The sequence below is a fragment of the Stigmatopora nigra genome, chromosome 18, assembly GCF_051989575.1.
Source record: "Stigmatopora nigra isolate UIUO_SnigA chromosome 18, RoL_Snig_1.1, whole genome shotgun sequence".
Classification (NCBI taxonomy): Eukaryota; Metazoa; Chordata; class Actinopteri; order Syngnathiformes; family Syngnathidae; genus Stigmatopora; species Stigmatopora nigra.
Window position 1 is genome coordinate 9,494,475 of NC_135525.1, and position 26,825 is coordinate 9,521,299.

The following is a 26,825-nucleotide window of genomic DNA, read 5'->3' on the forward strand; positions in this document are numbered from 1 at the left end:
AGTCGCGCGTACACGGCGGCGTAAATAAAAACACTTTCTCTCAAAGGGGACCACAGGAAAATGGGAGCGCTTGCGGGACAAGTGTTTAAAAGGAAAAGGGTCTAATTAGCAAAGCAAGACGCCGGAGCCTGGGGGACACACAAGCTAGTAGTGTGGGTGTGGGTGTAGTGGGGGGGGGGGGATTCATTTCTACAGGCGGACACAATTTGTACCCAAGTAGGAGCACTTTTTCCTTTTGTATCAATTGATTCAAGTTAAAAGGAAAGTCCGAATTTGAGATTTTTTGATGGATATTTTTTATTACTATGACCATTATGGAGATGGAAATTAAGACTGAAAATGTTAAGAGAAAATGTGCCAACTGGGATCAAAAGTTGTGGCCATTGACAAAAAAATGATATCCTTAAAAACTGTCTATTTGTAAACTGTTTTTTTGCACACAAAAAGTTGAGTAAAATGAGTATCTCCTTACTAGAGTATTCATTATTTGGTCATTATTTGGTCATTTTTTGGTCATTTTTTGGTCATTTTTTGGACAATTTTTTTGGACCATTTTTTGACAATTTTTTGACATTTTTTGTACAATTTTTGTACAATTTTTTGGTGATTTTTGGTCTTTTTTTGGTCATTTTTGGTCATTTCTGGTCAATTCCAATAATCTCTAAACAACCGTCCAATCCACTTTTTATGACATAAAATGTACCACCAGATTGGCCATCCACCACAAATAACTTAAATCTCACCTTGATCTTGGTTGTCTTTGCTCTCCAGACTCCTCTGCTGTATTTCCAGATCAGCCAGTTCTCCAAGAATCTCCATGCCACGATGGAGCGGGGGACTGGCCGGCCGGGGCGCCGGAGCGGGCGCCGATGCTCGCAAGGCATCACGGTTGGCGCACAATGCGGCGGCGATGAGAATCTCCAAACTCCACATGTAGGCGCCTTCCTGCTGACTTGCCAAAGTCGACGAAAGTCCATCTGAGATGGGCGAGCTGGCCTGGTCCACATCCAATTCCTCTTCAGTTCTTTCCACCTCTTCTTCTTCTTCACCATCAACGACCAATTCTTCAAGTTGAATTGTCTCCTCCTCTTTTGTCTCCGGCACGGCGCCATCCGCTGGTTGGAGGTCCATCTTTTCATCGGGAAGCTCAGCTTTTCCGCATTCCTCTTGGAGTTCATGATCTTTGGGGATCTCAGCTTGCTCTTGGCTTGGATCCGGAATGGAGGATTGAACAGGGCCAGAAATGGTGGACTTGTCACAATCCAGAATGGAGCACTCAGATTTTTGACTTTCCTTTTCTACCATTGGTCCACTGTGGGATGCCACCACATCACAGTCTCCAACTTCATCCTCTTCTTCTTCTTTTTCTTTCCTTCTGGTCTTATCTTCGGCGAGAGGAGGAATGAGGGGTAGAGGCCGGAGAGCTTTGGAGTCGGGCTCCGCCGGGCGGGCCTCGGGTGGCGAGGATCCCGCCTTGAATCCCAGCGAGATGGGCGGGAAGGCGTAAACGGGTGGTAAGTCTGCCAAGTAGAAACAAGACAATGTCAGTAAAAAGTCGACATCACATTCTATCCACCATTCACCAATGCATTTTTTTCAGTTTTTAGTTCAAAAAATAATTTTGTAAAATCTAAAAATATATAAAAAAGGCTGTTTCAGATCTATAAAAAATTGAATATTTAGGGTTTTTAATCTAGTTCTTTCAATCTAATTATTAAAAAAAAGATGTATATTAAATTTACTGATTTTCCCCTTTTAAATCAATGTCATTTTTTAATCATTTTTTTCTGTGTTTTTAGTTCAAAAATCCTTTAGTAAAATCTAAAAATATAAATAAACATTGTTTTAGATCTATAAAAACTGAATATTCAGGGCTTTTAATCCATCTCTTTTAAACCATTAATAAAAATATATAATTTTTTTATCTAAAAGGGGTCCACATGAAATCAAGTTGACTTTAACACGGCCCGCCAACCAACCCGAGTCTGACACCCCTAGTCTACGGTATATTGATGACGGACGGCGTGCCATTTCCCGGCGATTGCGGCACCGTGTCACCTATTATTGATGGTATCCCTCCGCCCCCCGTGACAATGGGCGTCAGATAAATGCGTATCCTGCCGCCTGTGCTTGTCAAGGACCCCTGAAGGGTAAAAAAAGGGAGTTTTGTTTTGTTTTTTCTTCTTCTATCCGTGGTACTCACGGAGGAGGGCCCATATGCCAGGCTTGACCCCGATAGTTGGCCTTCTTTAGCTGGCAGAGAAGAAGATTGGCCACACGCACGCAAACGGCAGGCCGGCTCGGCAAGACAATTATTTCCGCAGCACGCCACCAAAATCCGCTTCGGATATTTTCTCTTATTTTAGCCTTTTTTATTTAAACTGAAAAGTAAAAGGGTTGAAGAGTAAACACTCGCGGTTTGATTCAATTATTTGGGATTAAAAATGAGGGAAAAAAACACAAAATTTAAATTTTTACGAATATAAAAATGGTAATTTGAACAGTATTTTTAGAAAAATATAATCCTATCTTTTAATCATTTGTTTATCATTGAAAATGGAAAGCATATTTGAAGATATTAATGATATTTTTTTAATTTACAAACAAATATCATAGTAAAAAATTTAGAAATTAAATATAATAGTATCGTTTTTTTTAAATGCTTTTTGTGAACCTCCAAAAACTAAAAATATATTTTTTAATCATAGTAAATATTAATTTACTGAATATTATTATTACTAATTAAATGCTTTTTGCGTCTAATAATGTGAAAAACAGAGAATGGTCTCTCTACTCTAATTGAATCATAAAATAATGACGAAAATAATATCCTTTCACCATGGCAACTAACTAACTCACCGGGCTCCAGGGATCGTGGGTAGTCGTGAGGGGGCTGGCCCTCTCCCCGCTCGCTGCTCCTCTCCAGGCCTTTGGGCAGGAGCGAGGGGGCGGGGCTGAGCGCCGGAGAGCGAGGGGCCGCCGCCGCCGGGCTGGGGGCGGGGGTCAACGGATTGGGCGGGTGGCTCCGCCCGGAGGGGGAATGATAGCAGGGAGAGCCGCGACTGGCGGGACACAGCCCGGGGGACGCCGCCGTTGACATCTTGGGCGAGAAGGCCTTGCTCGTGTGAGATGACGAAGACGTTCTCGACGCCGTCGGGCATTCTTCCGTTAAGGCGGCGGCAGCGGCGTGCTCGTCGTGTTTTCGCTGTCCGGGGACAAAATGCAAATGGGAGTCAGTAAGGGCTGAAAATGTAGGTTTTTAAAAAAAAACACTTTAGAAAATGAGTGAGTTGATTTACATTTCAGAGCAAAAATTCCAATGAAAAGGCTGCTTGTTGCAGTAGCTCTGAGTGGTAAAACCAACCGTATACATGCATGTGTATGTATGTATATATGTGTGCTTATATATGTATGTATATACAGATGTGCTTATATATATGTATGTGTATGTATGTATATATATATGTGCTTATATATCTGTATGTGTATGTATGTATATATATATGTGCTTGTGTGTATTTATGTATGTATATGTGCTGATATAAATGTGTATGTATATATGTGCTTATGTATGTGTATGTATGTATATGTGCTTATATATGTGTGTATGTATGTATATATTTATGTGTATGTACACATGTGTATATGTATGTGTATATATAGATATATAAAACGTATTGTTAAATTGACAATTATCGACCCAACTTTATCACTCTTAGATGTATAAAAATAGGGGTCCAGTAGTAATGGTCAGGATTTGTTATTTCAATTTTTCCCCCCGGGTCCCTGTACCTGTCCCATGGAATGGCGTTGCAAATGTTCCATGGCCCTCTGCTGTTGCAGCGCGTAGAGCTCCTGTTGCCGCAGAAAGGAGGACCGAGAGTACACGGGGTGGTGCTGGAGCTGAGGGGGCGGCCCACGACTGCCGTAGACGGGAGGCCACAGACCGGACGGTTCTAAAACGTCTATAACCAAAAAAAAAGAAGAGTGACTTTCGAGTGTAACGCCTTGAAGAAGAAGGGCCGCCATATGTAGAGGCCACCATATCAAAGACAAAAAAGCAAAGTGTGTCACAAAGGATTTTGGGGAATCTTTCAACTGACTTGTTTTTGCATGCATTTGGTTGTACTGTATAATGACAATAAAGGCATTCACACACACATGCACGGACACACACACGCCTCCTTGGCTGCTTTGTCGCTGGGAACCTTTGTTCTGCGAGATTAGCCTGAGTGGGCTAATGTTTCCCAGGGGAAGGGTTCAGTGGATGCACTTCCCTTCCCCGCAGGAACTCCCACGGAGCCCAGCCGGGGAGGCGGCAGATAATTAAATTTCACAGCCTGTTTGCGAAGAAGAAGAAGCCCTCAGACGCACATGCGTACACACGCACACGGAATTTTAAACCAAAAATCCCACATACTCCAACACACACATCGATCCGGAGGTACTGGAGTACCCAGAGAAAACCCACACAGACACAAACTTTACAAGCCTAGCATGCATGTTTTGGGGATGACAACGCCTTGCCCGTGGAGGGCAATGGAAATCGCCGCTTCGATTAACGAAGCGATAAAACACGCTCCCGCCGACAGAGGGACTTAGTTGAGCATTATATTGTGATTAGTCAATGATACTAAAACGGTGGGAGACAATCGGAGAAATGAAAGAGTCAGCACTGGTGTGTGTACCTAGGTGATGATGAGGCCCGGGCTCCGTGGGGAGGACCATCAGTGGCGAGCCGGGGTCCAAGACGGGTTGAAGTGGCCCGGGTAAACCTGGGGGGAAGCTGGCACTCATCCCCACTGGAAGGAAAAAAAGTCATGCAAATGTTTAAAATGCTACCAACATGGCAACCTATTTTTTAAACTGATAGGACTAAATTTATGGATTTATGAAACATTTTAGGCCTGGCAATCTATTAAATGTTGGGAGAGGCAATTTAAATTGATTTTGGAAAGCCAAATTTTAATGGCCAGAATTGGATCAGAATCGAATCAAATCAGAATCGAATCAGAATCGTATCAGAATCGTATCAGAATCGTATCAGAATCGTATCAGAATCTGATCAGAATCTGATCAGAATCTGATCAGAATCTGATCAGAATCTGATCAGAATCTGATCAGAATCTGTTCAGAATCTGTTCAGAATCTGTTCAGAATCTGTTCAGAATCGGTTCAGAATCAAATCAGAATCGAATCAGAATCGAATCAGAATCGAATCAGAATCTGATCAGAATCTGATCAGAATCTGATCAGAATCTGATCAGAATCTGTTCAGAATCAAATCAGAATCAGAATTGGCATATTGTCATTTTGCAAAAAATTGGATCGACGAGCGACCAATGAAAAGTTGAAAATGTCCCACTCACTATATGAATGTCCCATCCAGAGAGAGGGACTTCCCGTCCTCTGCATCCAATGGTGAGCGTGCGTGGCAGCGGCGGCGGCGGCGTCGGCCCCCAGCTGGCCGGCCCCTCCAGGCACCATGAGGTGAGGGGTCAGGTCACCATGGCAACTACTCGACGGGTGGATCCTGGCAAAGTCCATTCGATCCTTATTGTCCCTTTACAAACGGCGGCGGAAAGAAGCTTTTGTCATTATCCTCATTATCGCTCTCGCTCTGGTCCCAATCACCATTACGATCATTATGGTCCTTCTCATCTTTAGTAGCCAGACCGCCATTATATTCATCAAGGATGATTGACAGTGGCTGTTGTCATCTTTACAAAATATATGTATCACGGACACATCATAAGAATGGAGACTTCAGAGCCATGCGCATTAGTCCCCACAACATTAAGGCACGGCGGTTCATCTCGGAGGGGAAAAAAAAGATGGTGTTTGCGCACTTGTGTGTGTGTCGAGGTGGTACGGGAATACCACATCAAAGGCTGAGTGGAGTAAATGGAGTGAGCGAGGGGGCGTGAAAAGACGCCGGCTTCAGACCAAAAAGACACTGACAAGCGGGCGGGGACTAAAAAGAAGTGGCAAAAGACGAGTGCTGATTGGTAGCTTGGCGTGCTTCAAAGTACCTCATGATCAATTCTCTGTCTCTGTCCAGGTGATGAAGACTGATGTGATCCTCCGTCATCCTCTTCCTCTCCTCCGCCTCGCGGCCAAGTGGATACACGGCTCGGGACATTCCTAAAACACAAAGAATATACGATATAGTACCTGGACGGACGGACTACTGCTTATTTAAATGTCATTATACTTGAATAATGAGAATAAATAATGCCTACAACTAAGCAGTTTTTTTGGTTCATTTCTATGGAAGTTTTAGCAGCCATTTACATGCTAACAAAAGTCTGAATTGGTTCAATTGGTGGTATTGCGAAAAGAAGAGTCAAGATGGAGGCCCCTTCTGGATTAAACTGTCTCTGCCATGTTCTAATTGGCCAACCTGTCGAGTCCCCAATTAACATCAAACCCAGCAAGAAATGGAGGCTATGCCAAGAACTCCCGTCGTTACCCAAACCCAAAAACTAGCACGAATTGGAACCAACATCTGACCTTTGACGCCGGGCAGCACTCGACTCTGCCTGCTGTGTCCTGGGGCGTCATCCACAGAGCGATGGGGGGGCCTGGCCACGGCCACGGCGATCCCCACCGGGGGCTGCCTCACCTCCCCTTCTCCCGCTTCCCCGGGCTCCCTCCCGCCTTTGTCCGTCTTCTCTCCCTCGTTAGAGGAGCCTCGGCGAGGGGGGAGCGCCGGTTTGGGGGGGTCGGATAAGGCATTGCTCCTGGCTCCACCCCTCTCCCCCTTATCCGATCTGGGGGCGCCCTGCTTGAGGCAGCCCAGGCCTCCGAAGGGGCTCCGTTGGGGGAGCAGCAGGGGCTGCTGGGAGCTGTAGTTCATTAAGTTTTTCATGGCGTTGCCCTCGCCCGAAGCGGATTGGTCGCCGTCCCGGTTAGTTTCGCTATTGGTGGCGGATGGGTGACGGGAATCGGTTCTGGGGTCCTCCTGGTGCCCCCTACGGGCCCCCCAAGGCGCCGCCCCTTGTACCTTTTCGTCGTGGCTGCTGTGCTGCTGGTGTCGGATCCTGGCCACCTTTTGCCCCTCCCTGGGCAAAGCGGCCCTCCCCTCGGACCCCGAGCGAGAGCAGTCCTTAAAAGGCGGAGAGGCGCTCTTGGGGGCGGCCCAGCGTCCGGTCCCGAGGAACGTCCCCTGGGGGTCCGGCGGAAGCGGCGTTCGGTAAACGTCCTCCACCAACTCGGCGCTTTCCATGCTGCAGGATCGCAGTTCGGGCGGGGCACTGGCGTTGTGTTTTTGGAAGTGCGGCGTCTGGGGGCTCCAGTCGGGGGGTCTGTCGGCCTTGCCGTAGCCCAGCTGCTGCGTGTGCGTTTGCGATCGCTCTTTCCTCTGGCAACTGCTAAGGCGAGCCAGGTGCTGAGAGGGGCTCTCGTAGGACCCATCCGCAATTTTCTCCTCCACTCTTCTACTCCCACGACACTCGCCGGCACCCAGATCTCCCGGCGCTCCCGCGGGGGGCCCGAACGTAGGGCTCGCCGATATTTTCGCCTCCCTGCCGGACCCGGCGGGAAGCGTCTCTTTGGAGGGGACGATGCTGAGAGGCGCCGGGGGGCAGTAAAACTCTGGATGTGGACGTAGCCAGCTTCCCACTACCGTGGATCCCATGTGCAGGGCGTGAGGGGGCGGCGGCATAGAGTAGGAAGCCATAGAATGGGCGGGCGCCAAGATGGCCGTGGCCGCCACCGCCCCTCTCCTGGCGCATTCCGAGGAGGCGGAGTTAGAGTCGCTGATCCTCATATCGCCGTTTATGGCTTCCCGATGGCAACGCCTACCGCCTCCAGAAGGCGTTCTCGCGGCGCCGCCCCCTCCGCAACTGCTTAACGCACCCGCCTTCTCGCAGGAGATGGCGGGCTCGGCGCCGGAAAGTTTGCAGGCACTGTAATGTTTCCCAGGTCCCAGGCCGCCATCGCCGTCTCGGGGGTCCTTGTGACGCTCCAGAGGGTGTCTGGAATCCTCCTCTCGGCTTTGGGGCGCCAGGTGGAGCAGGGGAGCGTGAGGGTGAGGGTAGGCTTTGTGATGAAAGCTGGATGGAGTGGCGGCGGCCGAGGGGCAAGTCTGTTGCTGTTTGTCTTTGTTCTCCTGGTGGCGCTCCTTGCCGCCGCTCGACCTTTCTTTGTCTTTGGACGACACGGACGCCTTCTCGCCCGGGTTCTTGCCGGCGGCGCCCGTCTCCCGGACGCAGGAGCCCGGCGGGGGGCCGGAAGCGGTTCTGCTGAGTGGTGAGAGGCCGTGATTGTTGGAGAGCAAGGGGGGCTGGGTAGGAAGGCCTCTCAGGTAAAAGTGGTCTGGGAAGAAAGGAAGGAAACATTCCATTAAACATAATATTTTTTTGATTCACTAAAGCATGTGTGTCAAAGTGGCGGTCCGGGGGCCAAATCTGGCCCACTGCATCATTTTGTGTGACCTGGGAAAGTAAATCATGAGTGCTGATTTTCTGTTTTCGGATCAAATTAAAATGAACAGTATTGATGTTTTTAGTTCAAAAAACATTTTGTAAAAGCTAAATATATATATAAAAAAAACAAAAATCAACATTGTTTTAGATGTATAAAAAACTGAATAATCAGGACTTTTAATTCAGTTCTCTTATTCCATTTATATATAAAAAAAATCTAAATATGCACAAAATGGTTAGTGAATATGTGGCTCTCAAGCCCCATGCGGCTCTTTACTTCTTATCATATTTCGTGTATACTTAAGCTTTTTGCCTCGTTTCATGTTTCTATTATTTAACAAAACTCTTACTCAAATTCATCAAGACCCTTTAAATCCAAATAATAAATGACATGTAAAAAGTGTTTTTGTGTCTTCGATTTTCAAATCTTTACAGTGTGTTGATATACAAATATGAATGCTGTACCTTTTTGAGTTTCATAGAAGCGATGCTGTCCATAAAAACTGCCGTTGTGGGGATCCAAGGGACTCATGGGAAGAAACGGGGAGGCAAGACTTCCTGAATAGCTGGGGTACCCTGTCAAAGTGGGAGAGAGACAGAGAGAAAAACATGACATTTTGCAGTTCTCCAAACACACCATTTATTTCCACAATCTATCACCAAATTGCCGCTTTGTATTTGTACAAAAAAAAGACACTCTTGTACTAACATGCCACCAAACTTGGCGTTATTTACAGTGCGCCAAGCCGTGACAAAAACCACAGCAGACGGCCAGCGCCAAATGTTTGTAGCTTTTCAGCGGATGGAATTTGCCTGCTTCCAAAACGCATTTTTCCCCCCGAATCCAATACAAATAGTTGCGAGCCATCCGCCGGCGCCCCCGCTCACGAGGTCGCCGGGAGGTAAACCCTGTCTTCAAGGACATTGAAATGTGTTGTGAAATTGTTGGGGTCTTGCCACAGAAATGCAAAATGCGACAAATTTTGGGGCGTTTTCTTGACCCAAACAACAAAATTTACATTTTGTATCAAACATACGAAAAAAAAGATTACATTTTGTATCAAAAATAAGAAAAAATATCAGGAAATGTTTCTTTTTTCAGCAATTTACATGAAAAAAAATGAAAATATATAAGTTTTTGCCATTTTAATACATTTTGCATCAAAATGTTGCGTCACTTTAAAAATGTAGCGCCCTCGCATCCTTTTCAACAACATTCTTACAAGAAACATGAAATGAGCCAAAAAGCAACAAAATATGATAACAAAATTCATTTTGGCCTGGAGCCACATTCGGCTCGAGAGCCACCCCTGATGTTGAGCTCTATATACCATATTTTCACAACTATAAAGCTTATAGTTGTGAAAATACAGTATATTTTTGTAAATTTTGCACATTCTCTTCACCCACATTGAAATCCAATTTTTGTCATTACGCGGCTCGAGAGCCACCCCTGATGTTGAGCTCGGAATGTCACAAATGGTGGCACGGTACGCAAGGAGGGGACCAAAAGGACGGAATTGCGTTTGAGCGCACGCCAGGTTTTCGGCAGCTGCTTTCATGCCCCGCGGAGTGTCCTTGCTGGCCCGTTAATTGGCAGCCGTTAAAAGTTTAATGGCGGCGGCCAAAGTAAACAGCACTCCATAAAAACTCATCCTACGCATTCCACGCTGGCCGACGCCCCCTTTTTCCGCTCATGCCGTTGGGCGAGGGGGGGGGGGGGGGGGGGGGGGCTGAGGGGGGACCTTGGCGAGGCCGTGTAAATGCGCCAATGCGCGCGCCATTACGCCCCATGCTTAACAACCAGTCCATTTAAATAGCCACAATTAGCCAAAAGGCTCCATCAGCCATCTAAAGGCAATCCGCCGAGTAATGATGAGTGATAAAATTCGGGGAGAAGAGACGGACAAAGACGGTTTTGGGGGGCGTTTTGGGGGTCACAAAGGACGAAATTGGTGTCCAACTCAATCGTCATGGTTACAATTTTACTTCGGAGAGCCAATTTGTCAATTATTAGATAAATTGACAACTATTTTGATAAGTTTATACTTGAAAAAAACTGTTATTTTTCAGTGTTTTTATAGAAAATATTTTTTTATCAAAAAAGGGGGAGGAAAAGTTTTTACTGAAACAACAAAACAAGGAAAAACTGTAGATCATCTTTAAAAATGTTTAAAAATGTAACTTTAACCTTATATGGTTAAAAAAAATATGATACTAGAATTTTCCAGAATGTGTTATTTTTTGTTCCCCTGATAAAAACCACTGCATAGTAAAAAATAGGATCCAAATTTAGGAGAAATATTTTTCAAGTGTTGTCACGTTTTTGTTGGTTCTGAGCTCACAAATTGCTGTCATTTATCAAATGGTTTGGCCTTTAAAGGATTCAAATAAAAAATATATTTTTGACTGAGATAAGTCAATAAAAATGCTGCGTCATTGGCCGTGATTGACTTTTGTAGGACACTCCAAAAATGAGGTTTGGATGTGGCCCTTGGGCCTCAACTTTGATGGCCATGGGTTAGCCATATAAAAAAAAAGAAGACTAGGCCAGTAAAAAAGACGCATATGAAAAGTCTGTAATGCCACGTTGCGTCCATGGGAATAAATATATTTTTAGATTTGACAAAATGATTTTTGAACTAAAAACACAGAAAAAATGATTTAAAAATGACAATTATTGTTTTAAAAGGAGGAAAATCCGGAAATTTAATATACATCTATACTCTTCATTTAAATTTGATCCTAAAACAGAAAATCAGCCCTCATCATTGACTTTCCCGGACCACACAAAATAATCCAACGGACCAAATTTGGCCCCCAGGCCACCACTTTGACACCTATTTCAGAAAATGAAGGAAAGTGGAGATCTTTGAGATGACATCAGCAAAGAAAGTAAAAGGGAGGCATGAAACAAGGACAGGTGCGTGTGTATATGTGTAAAAAAAAAACTATGTCATACAATTGCCCATGCAAGTGTGTATGTGTGTCTCCTCTTTGTCCACACTCGTCCACACTCAACTCTCTGGACAGCGTCCAGCTGGCAACGTGCCCAGCCGGCGGAGCTCCCTGGCTTGAATTCTTAAAAACAATCATTTGTAGTGTGTCGGCGTGCTCGTCAATGCGAGCGCACACGTGTTGGGAACATCAAAAGCAGACAGCAAAATGTGTCTGATAGTCAACACACACAAATGCACAAATTCATGGTCTCCATTGACTGCTGCTGCCGCCTTTTCTCTTTTTTTTCTTCTCTGAAACTGATTTATAAGACAGCCACTACAGGAGACATTAGTGCTCATTTCCAGGGCTTAAATGTTGCTATTTATTGCCAGATGAGCTACAAATGAGAGACCCTAGCGTGGTGGCGAAAAAAAAGACAAACACCAATCTGTAGTGGGGCGATATGGGAGAAATTTGTCCAAAAAATGGACAACTCTACCTTTGTCAAAATGTCAAGCAGGCGCTGTCTTTTTCTCTATCTCGTGAGAGTTAGACATGCTGTTTTTGTCATTATCCATTGGCTTGGAAATGTATTAATTAGTCAGGGTTTACTGTCAGAATTAAATTGTCGGACAAGATGGTGTCTTCATTTTTACGGGCTTCTACTCGGACGACTATTGTGCTTGTCGGCGTAAAATGATTTGGCGGATTTCGGCTCTGTGGCAAGAAATGGACGATAAAACGTCTCGTTTTGATGGAATATTTTAAGATAAAAATACTATTTTCAGATTTCAGCTTTGTGTATTTTTGTGTTCTTGGACATTTTTTTTAAAAAGTCAATAAATGTACTATTCTTTCAATACTAAAATGATAACCTTAACAGTGAAAAAGGTCATTCAGAGTATGATTGGTCGCCATACCATCATCTCAGTGGTGAGCAACTAGAATGTGTACGGATATCGACACTAAAAATGACATACCGTAGGAAGACAACCATTTTTTGGCGCGGTTATTTACGAGGAAGAACCGATTATTTAACGTTTGTGCGCAGCGGCGCGGTCCAGCTGTGTCGAGTTAAGCTTTTAAAATACGACCTGTCATTAGGCTGACTTTTTACTATGAATTACGATTGCAAAGTTGAAATACGAGCAGCGCCGCCGCTCTATGCCACTAAAGTCAACTTTCAAAAAAAACCTGCATCACTTCAGTGAATCGTTAACAATATTCAGACAAAATTGCTGCAGCCAATAACAACGCACCCTCCAAAAACTTCACTTAAAAGGACTCAAAAACGTCCAATCCTGCTCAAAACTTAACATTCTACTTGCAAAGTACAAGTACAATATTATAAAGTCCGCATAACATATTGTGTAGGCAAAATATACCTAAGCAAAAATGTCAGTGAGTTATATGACACCAACCAACCCCCCAAAAACACTGAAAAACAGAGTAAGATACCCCTGAAAAGTAGAGATAACGCTATCAAACTCATTGTTTAACCGCAAACGGTTAACTGTCAAAAGAGGACCCTGCGTCTGGAGATCTTTGTGATCAGGAAGGGGGCCGTTGGTGGTCGGTTAGCCCACAGGGGCGGGGCCTAAAGGTGGGGCCTGCCATACTGGTAAGGATGGATGGTGGAAATGGGGCTAAGGTTTCACCCTGTTTTGTTTTTGTGGACTAGCTTCACCCTTCAATTTCAATGGCATAAAGAACCTTAAAATGCATCAAAACCAGCAAAAAGTAACCAGAAATGCCTCAAAACCAGCAAAAAATAACCAAAAATGCCTCAAAACCAGCAAAAAAAAAACCAAAAATGCCTCAAAACCTGCAAAAAGTAACCAGAAATGTCCCAAAATCATTAAAAAACCTAAAAAAAAACCCCAAAAAAGTCAATATGAACTGACAATCAGAACTGATCCAAAATGTAACAATCCCGACCTGTAAGTACCCTTAAAAAATGTCCAATTCGCGTAAATACAACACTAATAAAAGCATCTTCCCGATTTATCTGTCCAATTCGCAATCCGGTCCGGGACACACCTGTCTCGGAGAATAAAAATTAAGCCAACCATAAAGTACATCATTATATTTTAGGGTCAAGTCTCGGTTTGCGGTTAAATGGCGTCGTCAGGAAATGAACGCTAGTCGATGCAATTTCCTCTGTAGCCATGGAAATTGTACACGCCTGTGCGTAACGAGGGTGCTACGACCTCATAAAAGACTCAAAGTGGGTCAGGGGGCAAAGGATGATGGGAGAAAGGAGTTCCACGTCAAGACCAAACAAAAAACCCACGTTGACAATTACTTATGACGTGGAGCGTCGGAGGAGATATTAAACCTGGTTTTGGGGGGTTGGGGGGTGCCGGAGCGCTGCCAAAAAGCGGCGCGGAACACAAGCCGCGTGCATCCGGCGCCAAATGTGTTCCGCATGTGTGCTTTTTTAGAAGTTGCCGCGTCCGAGGCGTTGGTGCTCGCTGTGTTGCTAGGTTGAAACATTTTGGACCAAAAAGTGAACTTAGACGTACAATTGATTTTTTTTGTTTGATTTTGCTAATTTTCAGGCATTTATTGGCGACTTTATGTTAGTTTTGGGGTATTTTAAGGTTCTTTATGAACTCATTGGTCGCATTTGAAGGCAAAGGCAAAAATGAACAAAAGTGATAGGACAGTGGTGTCAAAGTGGCGGCCCGAGGGCCAAATCTGGCCCGCTGCATCATTTTGTGTGGCCCGGAAAAGTAAATTCACTTTCTGTTTTAGGATCACATTAATATAAAGAATATAGATGTATATTAAATTTCCTGATTTTCTCCCTTTTAGATCAATAATTGTCATTTTTTAATCCATTTTTCTGTGTTTTTAGTTCAAAAATCATTTAGTAAAATCTAAAAATATATATTAAAAAAAACTAATATAAACATTGTTTTAGATCTATAAAAAAAACTGAATATTTAGGGTTTTTAATCCAGTTCTTTTAATCCAATTGTAAAAAAGAAATGTAAATATTAGATCAAAAATGGTCATTGGGCCTTACCTTCGTGCGAATGAGGGAACCAGATGGGCGAGGCATTGGAGTGGGAGTGGGGCCCGCTCCTGTACGACGGAGAAGACGGGGAGGAAACGGGTCCCGAGGGGTGAGGTGACCCCAAACTGCTGGACAGGAAGGAACCCATAAAGGAAGCACCTGAGAGATGGAGAAAAAAATACAAAATAAAACATGGAGGTTAGAGGTGACGTTTCTGAAGAGCCCTGATTAAATATGGCTCCTGAGAAGAATGAAAAGCATGTTTAATTATCAGAACACATGTGCGCAGCAACTTCCTGTGAAGATGACGGACTGCTTCATTGTAAACTTTATTGTTCCTCCTGAAATGAACACAATGCCAATTTGCTGAGGTTTTTTTTGCACTAAAATAGGACGACATCAATGAAAATGAAGCGTGGCATATTGCAAAAGGAGGTCGCATAGATCGTTAAGATGATGCCAGGTTATCGTAAAAACTAAATGTTATTGTGATAGCGGGTGCTGGAGCCCTCAAATGAACCAATATGTAGTTCATTGTGTTTTTATCTTTGTTGTTATGTTAAGTGCTTTATATTGGTTTTGTCTGATTTTTTGTTTTTAAATAAACCTATTCTCTTTTAATTTATTATTAAGTACTTAAATAAATAACAGTTCCAATGTATTTCTACAGCACTGGTGTCAAAGTGGTGGCCCGGGGGCCAAATCTGGCCCGCTGCATCATTTTGTGCGGCCCGGGAATTTTCTGATTTTCCCTCTTTTAAATCAATAATTATTAATCCATTTTTTCTGTGTTTTTAGTTCAAAAATCATATTGTAAAATCGAAAAATATATAGAAAAAAGCTCAAATAAACATTGTTTTAGATCTATAAAAAAACTGAATATTCAGGACTTTTAATCCAGTTCTTTTAATCCATTTATTTAAAAAAAAAATCTAAATATTATATCTAAAATGCTCTTGTTCTACAATTACACCGAGAATGATATACACCCTTATTTTTTAACTGTTAATGCCTCATCTTTTAGTGCTAGACATCCAATCCAATTTGACTGGGAGGCGCCCCCAAAGAGAGAGAGCGCCCTGCGCAGTCGCCTTCATCACCTATAGCAAAAACGGGCCCGTATATCACTATAGGCAAGTTAAAAAAAATGATAGAGCTGTAGTAGCCAATTACGAGTGTAGTATACGCAGTATGTGCTGAAGGTGAAGCGATCCCGGCGGTACACGACGCAAACGCTTGTCGTAATTGTCTCGGCGAGGCGGTGTTTACGGGTAACGAGCCAACCCCGGCGCGGCGGCTCCGTCTCCCCATCCAGTGACTAATTACCTGACTCCCCGCGGATTTGTTTCTTGCTTCCCCCGACAACTGTTGGGGTTGTTCTAGCAAATGAGAGCGGCCCGATAAGTGCGCCTACGTTCAAACCAGCCAAACTAAACAGAGCTTAGCCGTTAGCGCTCGCTCAGCCAATTCTCTTGGAGAGCCTCAGCGGAGGGGACTCCTTCAAAATAGCATTATAGACGTACATGCCGGGGATTGGAGGGATTCTGCTATGTCCGTGCGCATTGGCGTGCGTGTGCTCTGATATTTAATTGGGTCGGAAAAGTCAATTGCCGATGTCAATTGACGTGGGAAGTTGGGGTGAAGATTTATTCCCAAATTGGCCACACAAAATGAGATTAACATCTTTTTTGTCAGTGTTATCGTTAAATATTTTGATAACAAACAATAGCAAAAAGGTTGTTTTTAATGAAACGCAGCATCGGAATAGCATAGAAAATAATAATACAACTTATTAATATGGGGGGGGAGTAAATATTGTCGTATTTTTCACATAAACTTACATTTTTACTAAGAAAACCCAAATTATCAAATGAGATCTGTTATTGAGGACTACAAACTTACATGTCCTCTTTAAACTGAGTGTTCCAATACTTTTAAATCCACCTCAAATCCCATTTTCTGAACCAAACTAACCCTCCTCCTTTCCCCAACCCCTTTTTAAAATGGCGTCTCACTTTGTTCCATTCCATTCCTCTGTTTTTTAGAGTTACCGTGACAAAGATAATGACGAAAATTAATGAAATGAATAATTCATCGGACCCGCAGCGCAATTGTCGCAAGGAGACACGAAAACAACCAAAAAATTAGGCCCAACTTTCCCTTCTAAAAAAAAACCATCTATTTTTCTTTATCCCCGCTCTCTGTCCTATTTCCACTGGCCGTGTTGAAATATTTTGGGCAACCCTCCCCATTTTGCACCCCCCTTTTTACACTGCAAACCGCACTTGTACAACCGTAGATCAGCAAGCTTTCAGCCAGTCATAATAAAACACAGCTCATATCCAAGGCGCTTTGGTATTATGGGCGCACACACATTCAAAAACACACAAAAAAACACTCCCACAGTCACCCAATTGGACAAAATGACAGACTAGCTAGCTAGTTTGTCTGTAGCTCATCATGTATGACAAACAACCGGGAAGAAGTGGGCCGGCCGGGGCGCTCTCCCCGCTCTCCCCGCTCTCCCCTCCCCGCTTTTAACTTAACGGGCGCCTTTAAAACGTCCGCCCGCGTAAAAGTTGACGTTGAGGCGAGAAGTCGATGGGGCGCTTTATTTCAAACACTTAGTGATATTGATCGGAGCTTTTGGAGTTGAATTGTTGAGCATTCCACTGCGGGCCTTTCTTCCCACAGCTGTTCCAGAGTCCTAGCTCCGCCCCCTCACTCTACTCCTCCCCCTCAAAAACGCCAAGTCTCCATCTTTTTTTCCCAGTAGCTTATCTGTGTCCCTCTTTTTGGTCTGTTTTATGTTGGCGAAAATCACATTTGATAGTCGACATGGAAAATTAGCTGCTAATGTAATGCTTATTTCTGTCCATTTGTTTTTTATTTTATTCCCTCCCCTCCTCCTTCTTCTCTTCCTGCCCTCCATTTCCGCTTTTTTTTATCCCCATCCCAGCATTCCCTTTCCATCTGTCATCGTTACATCCTCCCAAAAGTACTGGAAGGACAAGTTAGCGGATGCCCCCCAAAATATAAAATTAGCTTCACTATGTTCCTAACGTTGAAAGGCAAATATACATTAAAACAAAAGCAAAAAACTTTTAAAACAAACCACGAAATTAGTTACTCACAGTTAAATTTTTCCATTTATTCTTATCGGTAAACATCTAAAGCAAGATTTGAAATGTACTTTTCCGGGCCGCACAAAATGATGCGGCGGGCCAGATTTGGCCCCCGAGCCACCACTTTGACACCAAATCTAAAGGTTCTACCATATGAATATAAATTTGCTAAATAACTCAACTGAATTTTACCTACAAAAAATACGTACATTTTCTAAAAGTAAACATTAAATGCATGTGAGAAAGGCCAGTATTTTTGTTTATTTTTTTACACTCATATACCGTCAAATAATACTATTTGAATATTACTTTTTCTTTTTTATTTGAATTTTCCTATGCCTAACTTACCCTCCCCAACAATTAAACTAGCATGTCAATGCCAAAACACATTTTATTTGAACCCAAAAGGTTACACCAAAAACTTTTTAACGCATTTTACTTCTTCTACGCTTCCTCATCTCTTTTATATCTCCCGATTTTAATTAATCACAGTTCAATGAGGGCATGCTGTCAGTTTAACATAAAAAAAACCTGAATACTTCAAATCCAAAAATCCAAAAAAACATGTCAAAAACCATGAAAAGCCGCCAAGGTTATAGCATCTTATTTTTGGATGCTAACAATTCCTCTCTCACTCTTATTTGAAACTCCCGGCGTCAAAAAAAAATGTGCAGAATGTTGCTTGCAGCGACATAAAACAAAAAAAGGAAAATAAAAAAATAAAAAATAAACTCTGTATTTGTGTGCGTTGGAGCAAAAGATCGAAGGTGAAAGCTAACGGGCAGATGAAAGATAGCGAAGCCAATCGTCCCAAGGTTTCTGACTTTTTCCGGGTAGGAGGAGGAGAAGCATGGAAGAGGAGGACACAGAATGCGTAAATGACTGATAAGGCCTTCTATCGCCTTCTCTTCTCAAGGCAATTTCTTGTAAAACATGGACATAACTTCAAGCTACAGCAGACGTACGTAACGCATACTTTTAACTCAACAAGGACTTATTGGAGGAATCTGATTGTCTTACAGTTGTGGCATTATTGAAATGCATGTAAAATGATTAAGGGCCGCGGGGGGTGTTAGAGCCTAGCTCAGGCAACATGGGCCAGACAATCGCAAAGCATGACAAGACAAACTAGCATTCTCATTCGCTTAAAAACAATTTAGAGAGTTGAATCAGTCAACTATGCATGTTCAAATGAATTAAACATATTCCTATCAATGGCAGGCAATTAATTAAAAAAATAATAGTAATAATGACCTTTGACCTGCACTCAATGTATATCCCAGAATTTAGTTATTATCAGCATTGTATCAAAAGATCACATATTTAAAATCACATTTTTTAACCAAATAATATTTTTTTGAACTAGTGGCAAATAGTTACATACACTATAAAAACTTAAAGGTCTTAAGTATCAACTTTACAATAACTGTTAAAAAAACCAGGACCAACTACCCAAAAGTTAAAGAAAATGAAACACACTTTACCAACTAATTACAATGAACTGAATTTAAATACAAAATTAATATTTTCTAACACTCTTGCACACACACAACTACCATCTGAAAGTCCACATACCCACACACTACCACACTTACACCCACACAACTTGAGAAATAATCCCTTTCCTCTGATGCACCAGTATCCTATGTTCCCATTCTCTAAATCCACAAACTTCTCCGAGTAGACACACACACACCAACACACACTCCTGAAACTACTCGGTGTGTGTGTCAGAGGTTCTGACTCTCGTTAGTTTGGCGGCTACGCCTGTTGCCGTACACTTGGCAACGTCTCTCCAATCCGACCCTTTCATAAGCCTCCAACCACCAAGGGCCCTGGCATCCAGCCCTCGGGCGGCGTGTGTGCGTGTGTATACGTGCGTGTGTGTATATATATATATATGTGTGTGTGTATATGTGTGTATATGTCTAACATTGTGCGTGCGTGTGTATTTAGTGGCAGGAGTCAAGCCAGACCTTTCTGATCTGTTTTGACACCGCCGACTTGCACAAGTGACAAGGCTACTCAAACAAGGCGGTGGCAAAAGACTCGGAGATGCACACACACACACACGTGCGCACGGATAGACGTACATGCCAAAGGGACGCAAACACATTAGGCGTGTCAATAAAAGACGGAGCAGCGCTTACAAAGAATACGTTCGGGGGTGGTGGTGGAGAGCGAAAGGAGTTCTTTTACCCAACGTGAAAAAATAGGGGAGAGCGTAGAATCACATTACGGGTAAAAAAAAGAGAGGGGATGGAGGAGAGAAAAAAAATGAGATGAAAGAGCAACAAATGAGAGATTTCCCTGCGAGACGCATAAATCAGCTGACTATGAACAGCAGTGAAAAAGCCTGACTCCCAGATTGCGGACCAGAGTCAAGCCACACACACACATATAAGTGCAATCTGGCAACCTCGACATCAAGTTCACCTACAGGAAATATTGGGGAGCACCAGGCCAGGCTACAAAGCCAAGAATCCATCATAAATGAACAGGAAAGGCTGTTTTTTGGGGGGAAAAAATGTCCTCTGATGACAAAGGTGAGGGAGAAAATGCTTTGTCATAATATGAAAGAGAAAGATAAAGTTGCCATTTTTCACCAGGGATTTGGTAGGGATGTCACAAACAATTACTTCAAGTTTACATACACTTAGGGTTTTTCAACTATATATAAAAATAACTTTTCCCATAAATAATGTGATTTACTGTCGTATTTAACAGATTATAAACCACACTTTTTTGACGTGTGCTCATGTGTGTGTGTGTGCTATCCACTATTGTTAATTTTTTTTTTACATTGGCAAAATGCTCAAATTAAAACAAAAAAATTTAACATAAATTCCCTTAGTTTTATGAATGAGGAAGAGTAGTGTGTAAACTCTTTTTTTATCCGCTAAAGTTGTTATTTATTATCATATATTATAACAAGAAAAGCACATTCCATTCATAATTTGCTACCATTGACGGGAATAGAATATATTTTGTATTCTAAAAAAAAATGGGAGAGACTGAAGTGGAGAAAGAAGTACAAAATGCGGAATTACAGTACTAAGAAGTATTATTTTGTAACTAAATATCCAGACTGGTTACCATGACTTGAAAAAGGTGGCGCAATACTGCAATTCAATGCAATTTTCTTACAGTGTCGGACGAGAGGCACCTGGAGGCCCATGGTCGTCGCCGAGAGCGGTCGCCACACTTGTTGACACGTCTCAAGTTAATGAGTGTCCAATCCCCTATTTAAAGCCGTGTCCTCCGGTGCTGGATTACGTGTGTGCTATTCCTCAACATGTGTTCCTCATTACAATTACAGCTTGAAAAAGCTTGCAAGTCGCTGTGAAAATATCCCTCTAATTGCTATAATTCTCTTTTTTTTTTTGTACAAACATCACGCGGGAATGTTTTGGCCCAATTTTTCGGTGACACTTTCACACACACACACGAGCGGCGGCAGGTGGGACAAACATTCCCCGCTGACCTCGTCTAAGACTCGCGTTCCGTCAGAAGAAAAACATCCACAAAGTATGGACCCCGCCTTTTATCCTGTCAGCCAATCACAGGTCACGATGAGACATACAACCAATCAAGGCTACGGACAACTGTAAGTGTTCAACTAGCTATCTTAGCATGTTTTGGGGTTTGAACCCACGAACTCCAAACTGCGAGACAGACACGCCAACCACTCCACCACCGACCCGCGGGCTGAATGATAAAAAAAAAAATCTGTCGCAATACTTGTTGACTCGTTTCTCTAACCCACAGGTATCAAAGTGGTGGCCCGGGGGCCAAATGTGGCCCGACGGATCATTTTGTGCGGCCCAAAAAAGTTAATCATGAGTGCCAACTTTCTGATGTATTACCAACTTAAAATGAAGAGTATGAATGTATATTTAATGTCCTTATTTTTCCCCATTATATAAAGTCATTTTTTATCATTTTCTCTTGTGTTTTCAGTTAAAAAAATCTTTGTAAAATCTAAAAATATATTTATAAAAAATCTAAAATAAACATTGTTTTAGATCTATAAAAAAAGAGAATATTCAGGGATTTTAATCTAGTTCTTATAATCCATTTATGAGAAAAAAATGTTAATATTATATCTAAAATGGTCCGTTCCACATAAAATGAAGTTGAAGTTAACGCGGTCCGTAACATCGCTTAAGCGTTACAAACAAAACACAGCGTAACAGTTGGCGAGGGACACGAGTACAAACGCCACTCCGTTCGAGTACCCTCGGGCAAGACGTCCCGGTGCGTCGACGAAGGTCAACGACGGCGAGGCGGAATCGAATCCGCGTTAGTAGGCCGACCAAACGCGACTCGCGATCAAGTTGACGCACGCCCGTGCTTAACCACGCGGCGCCGTAGCCGCCTCCGCCATGGCGAGTGGAGGGCTCGCGCTTCCTGGAGAAGCACTTTACTTAAATTAGACTCTCGACGCGCAGGTGTCGACGGCGGGTGGCTGCGGCGGAGACTAAACGAGACGACGAATCGGGAGACGAGAGAGCGCAACAAGACGGGTGAGGGAGGGAGGAAGGGAGGGAGGATGGGTGGGAGGTACTCGCCATGATGAAGAGAGAGAGAGAGATGAGAATAACCTAGCGTGACCTTATTTCAGCTTGTCTTCCTTCGTTTGGGTGGTATTTACGCGGGAAAAAAAGGGGGGGGGGGTTGGAGATACAAATGTTAAAAAGGAGCAAAATGCCCCGCAAAAAATAAAATGAGGAAGTGGACCGGAGATCATCAAATGAAAGGCACATTAACAATTTAACAGCACTTTCAGATGTTTCAATATTTGTAGTCAAAATGCGGGTATTATGATCACATATTTGACTGGAATTGGGCTCAAATCCTCATTAAAGTTGAAAAGTGGAGACCTTGGACGCTTTGAGTCAAATTAATGAACGTTTGTCATCTTTGTAGGAGTCGATTTAAAAAGATTTGGTTGATTGCCATTTAAAGGACGAAAATATGTACATATTTAACCAAAAAAAAGGAATAACGGCCTCTCAAAGATTGGTGCAATCAAGCTTAGGTACAAAAGTGGGCATACTTGAGAACGACAATAGCGACATGGCCTTAAAAAAATACTGAGCAATGACAGGCAGACAGAACAAACTTCCTCTCAAAGTTCCTTTATGCCAAATGTGTCAAAGTGGTGGCTCGGGGGCCAAATCTGGCCCGCCCCATCAATTTGTATGGCCCGGGAAAGTCAATCACGATTTTCTGTATTAGGATCAAATTAAAATGAAGGTTATAGATATTAAATATTAAATTTCCTGATTTTCCCTTTTTTAAATCAATAATTGTCATTTTTTAATCCTTTTTTTCAGTTTTTAGATCAAAAATCATTTAGTAAAATCTAAAAATATATGTAAAAAAAATTAAATCTTTAAAAACTGAATATTCATGGATTTTAATTAAATAAAAGTATAAATATTATAAATGTAAAATGGTCCACAGGTGAGCAGTTAACCGATTCATCAAGTTGTTGACGATAAAGAAACAATTGAAAAAACAGCATTTGACAAACAATCCAAAAAGCACTTTTAGGTCATATATGCTCATTTGAAGTAATGTCCTTTCTATATATTCCCCCCCCCCCCCCCCCCATACTGCGATAATGGCCTCTTCTATACACTGCAAGCCATTAAACAAGCGCTTGACTTTCTCGCTAAGAGCGCCTATTAAACAGATTTAGGGCGTTTAAACATTTCTTTTGGCCTCACAAAAAGTCTCCGTTAAACTAGCCCAACTTTTAGCAGCTATCAGCAAAAGTCACGTGTTGCTTATGAAATGCATTTTTAAATCATGTATAAATAATATGTATCTCTTCAGGCTCATCTGTATGCGAGGGCCAAACTTTAATATATATAAATATATTTTAATGAAGCAGATTCTTGTCTCAGAAACAAATTTTTAAATAAATAAACACATAAACAGACCTGAAAATGTATATATGCAAAATAAGCATGTGCCGATCAAGCGTTCGCTCCCATTGCAAAAAAAAACCCGGATCAAACCCAGAGAGGAAGACAGTGGGCGGTTATTAAAAAGACAAGACGAACACGTCTAGACGTTTTAGCGGCAATCAAAGACACGAGAAGAGAAAAAAAATCACTCAAGAAGAGTCGAGTTTGCCTTTTAATCAGCCTCCATGCAAAAAAAAAAAAATGGAGACAGGCAGCACACGTCGGGGCGCAAGAGCCCCGCCCCCCTCCCGGTGGGATTAGGACCTCGCCAGCCAGCGTCCCGCGAGACTGATTAGCCATGAATGACTGATGACGGATCTTTGTTGTTGTTGATCTTTTTTTTTCTCCCTCTCTCGTTGTTTTTTTTCCCCTCACACACACACACACACACACACAACACACACACACGGTTGCATGTATATTCAACAAAGACTCCTGAATATACTTAATGCTTTCATGTGTGTCACTGTGTAACGATCCATGCTGTTCCACACAGCTGCTTCTCTCTATTTCAAACTCCCTAACACTAATGCACACACATGCACATGCGCACACACTCACAAAAACACACTTATACACATACACGCACGTCAACGTATGACTTTTTTAAAAAAAATATCTACCTGTCTGTCATAGCAATCTGTTCCAAGCACATGACAGTACAAGTATGAAGATGGAGGATTTTCATCCTCACCTCCAGATGAACCAACTCCCTTCATCGCCCCCCACTTTTATCCATCGGGATCCCTGACAGCAAAACAAACTGGACATAGACTAGCCTGAATGGAAGGCATTATAATATGAATGGAGTAAACGACGGCGAAAATGAATGGCGGAATACGAGGAAAAAGAAAAAAAAGAAAAGCATCAAACGAGTCCACTCCGCCCGGCGACCCCGAGTGGGGCCTCGAACGTGACCCCGAGACGGGTAAAGAGCCGCGGCCGACTCAGGTGTCGTTGGACTGTGATAAGGTGATCGCTTTGTGGTGTGTGTGTGTGCTTTTTTAGTGTCGGAGATGGAGAGTGTGACATCATAGCACTCCCCCACGCAAAGTAATGTCGTCTCTCGGTCACAAAGAAGGGGCGAGGGGTGGGGGAGTGGGGGAATTGCCTTGACCGCCGCGACAAAGACAAGAGGCCGTAAAATAGCAGTGTCTGCAAACACACACGCGCACGCCAAGTACACACACACACCAGTGCAAATCTTTTCACTGATCGTCATACTTTCATATCAGAGAGAAAGAGAAAGAGAGAAAGAGAAAGCACCATCATGTTGTAACATACACACACGATCCAGCATGTTTTATGTGTGTGTGCGTGTGTGTGTTTTTAAAGTAGACTATGATTACGGTTTTTATTTTTTGATTTTGAAAGTATATAGTTATATACATATATATATATATATATATATATATATATATATATATATATATATATATATATATATATATATATATATATATATATACACACACATACATATATATATATATACATACATATACACAAACACACACACCAATTTAACAAATTGAATGAGCTTTTTGACATATTACGTAATTATTTCACAATATATAACAATATGCGAACGCAACTCTTGAACTGACAATTCTGGAATCATAGAAATAACCTGATTGGAACTAAAAATGCTTTTCCTATTTTGCTTACATGACATTCCACTAGTGTCCACGTGCGACAAATAGAAAGAGGAACCGATTTGCTACGGAGATTGGACGGACGGAGAGGAGAGGAGAGAAGAGAGAAGAAAAGAGAGCCAGAAGGACGAAGAGGGAGAAGGCCCGGCCGGGGACCACTTGAATGTGGAGGAGTCCGCCGAGGGGAAGTGAAAGAGGGAAGCAGAAGAGGAGAAGAAGAAGAAGAAGGAGGAGGAGGAGGGAGGAAGGAGATGGAGCATGTGGCAAAAGAGGAACGGGCCTGCCGCTTTCCCTTCACGTGCCAAATGGTCAGATGGCCACGCGAGTCGTTCACAAGCTGGAGATGTTGAAATCCAGCATCCTTCCATAATAAGCGTCCACTTGGAGGCGGACAAAAAGTCTCGCCGTCCCACCAGCAAAACAGGCCTTGAAACGTCTCAAAAAATTTGACCTCCACAAGAGTTTCACTCCATACGGAATTCCGTTGGTTATCGCCATGGCGACCATGACTTGACACATGGCCAGCTCATGCTATAAAAGTTTTTCTGGAAGCGGGTGGGTTAAGCATTTCCCACATAATCCAAACCCCCCCACCCCAAAACTCCCAAACAAATACGTACAGTATGTTTGAAGAGAAGTGAGTTGACAGTTTGCCGCATCCAATGGCAGCTCAGCTGGCCTCGGCCTCCACCAGCTGTCTCCTCCCCACGGGGGGTGGTCTCATGCGGCCCCCGAGCCCCGGGCGTAGTCCAGTCTATCCCGGTCTGTCTGGGACGCTCGTCCCTTGGCCGAGTCATCTCCCATTTGCACACCTCCCGCTCTCTCGCCGTCACCCTCTCGAGTAGACGACGACGGCAGCGGCGGCGGCGGCGGAGCTCGCCGCCAGGCGATTGTAATCCGACTGGATTATCAACCAGGTGGAAACATTCAGTCTCTTCTCACCCTCTTTGGTTTGTCCTTCATGACTATTCTCCCCCTCCTCCCCCCAGGCTTTCTGTCTTCTTCGATCTTTTAACCTAAAAACAAACTGTTTTTTTACATGGACTACAGAGACATTTGCACACATGACTCGTAAGTATTCAAAACAAGGCAGCACGGCGGTTAAGTGGTTTGCACATGTGGCTCGCTGTTCAGAGATCGAGAGTTCGATCCCTGGTACTTAAACCATATCGCCACCTACTGTTCTGGAGTACATCAGCCCAAAACTCACTTTTTTTCCCTTTGTCTATTCATTAGATGGACACCAGTCAAGATTCCCAATTTTCACCATTTCAACCATCTAAGATTTTTTTCCCATTAGCAAACTGTCCGCCCAAATCCTGCGGTTTAAAGGGCACGATAAGAAACAACGGGGTCAAGACCATCGGAAAGACATTTCCATCCGCCGTGGGGCAACGAGCGAATGAAAGTGCATCGCAAAACACGGCCAAGAAAAAGCCAGCCAGCCTGGCTTGTGCGTTCGTTCAAGGGAGTGTGGGAGTCCACAAAAGAAAGAATGGCTAAGGGAAGAAGAAGAAAAAAATAAAAAAGAGAGAGAAAAAAAAACGGGCGAGGTGGTGGAGAGGTTATCTACTTCTACAGAAACATTGCGATTACGGTTTATTACTTTTTCAAAGAGCCTGCGCGACTACGGGTGAGCGTCTACATGTGTGTGTGTGCGTGCGTGCGTTATATGT

General features: G+C 43.1%; 1 protein-coding gene and 2 long non-coding RNA genes across 3 annotated transcripts in view; 2 read left to right on the plus strand and 1 right to left on the minus strand.

Annotated features, from left to right (window-relative positions):
* The window catches only part of bahcc1b (BAH domain and coiled-coil containing 1b), a 51,342-nt gene that overhangs the window by 18,820 nt on the left and 5,697 nt on the right, over positions 1-26,825 (minus strand). The window contains exons 3-11 of the mRNA XM_077739571.1: positions 14,401-14,550; positions 8,895-9,005; positions 6,514-8,319; positions 6,033-6,144; positions 5,370-5,563; positions 4,689-4,802; positions 3,793-3,965; positions 2,860-3,205; positions 744-1,520 (exon numbers count right to left, since the gene is read on the minus strand). Coding sequence (XP_077595697.1) covers positions 744-1,520; positions 2,860-3,205; positions 3,793-3,965; positions 4,689-4,802; positions 5,370-5,563; positions 6,033-6,144; positions 6,514-8,319; positions 8,895-9,005; positions 14,401-14,550 — 3,783 coding nt within the window. The remainder of the gene's footprint in view (positions 1-743; positions 1,521-2,859; positions 3,206-3,792; positions 3,966-4,688; positions 4,803-5,369; positions 5,564-6,032; positions 6,145-6,513; positions 8,320-8,894; positions 9,006-14,400; positions 14,551-26,825) is intronic.
* Positions 3,053-6,248, plus strand: LOC144211997 (uncharacterized). Its single transcript, XR_013329695.1, has 2 exons — positions 3,053-3,251; positions 6,062-6,248. It is a non-coding gene; the product is annotated as an uncharacterized LOC144211997 (long non-coding RNA).
* Positions 25,920-26,565, plus strand: LOC144211998 (uncharacterized). The gene is made up of 3 exons (XR_013329696.1): positions 25,920-26,066; positions 26,139-26,220; positions 26,386-26,565. It is a non-coding gene; the product is annotated as an uncharacterized LOC144211998 (long non-coding RNA).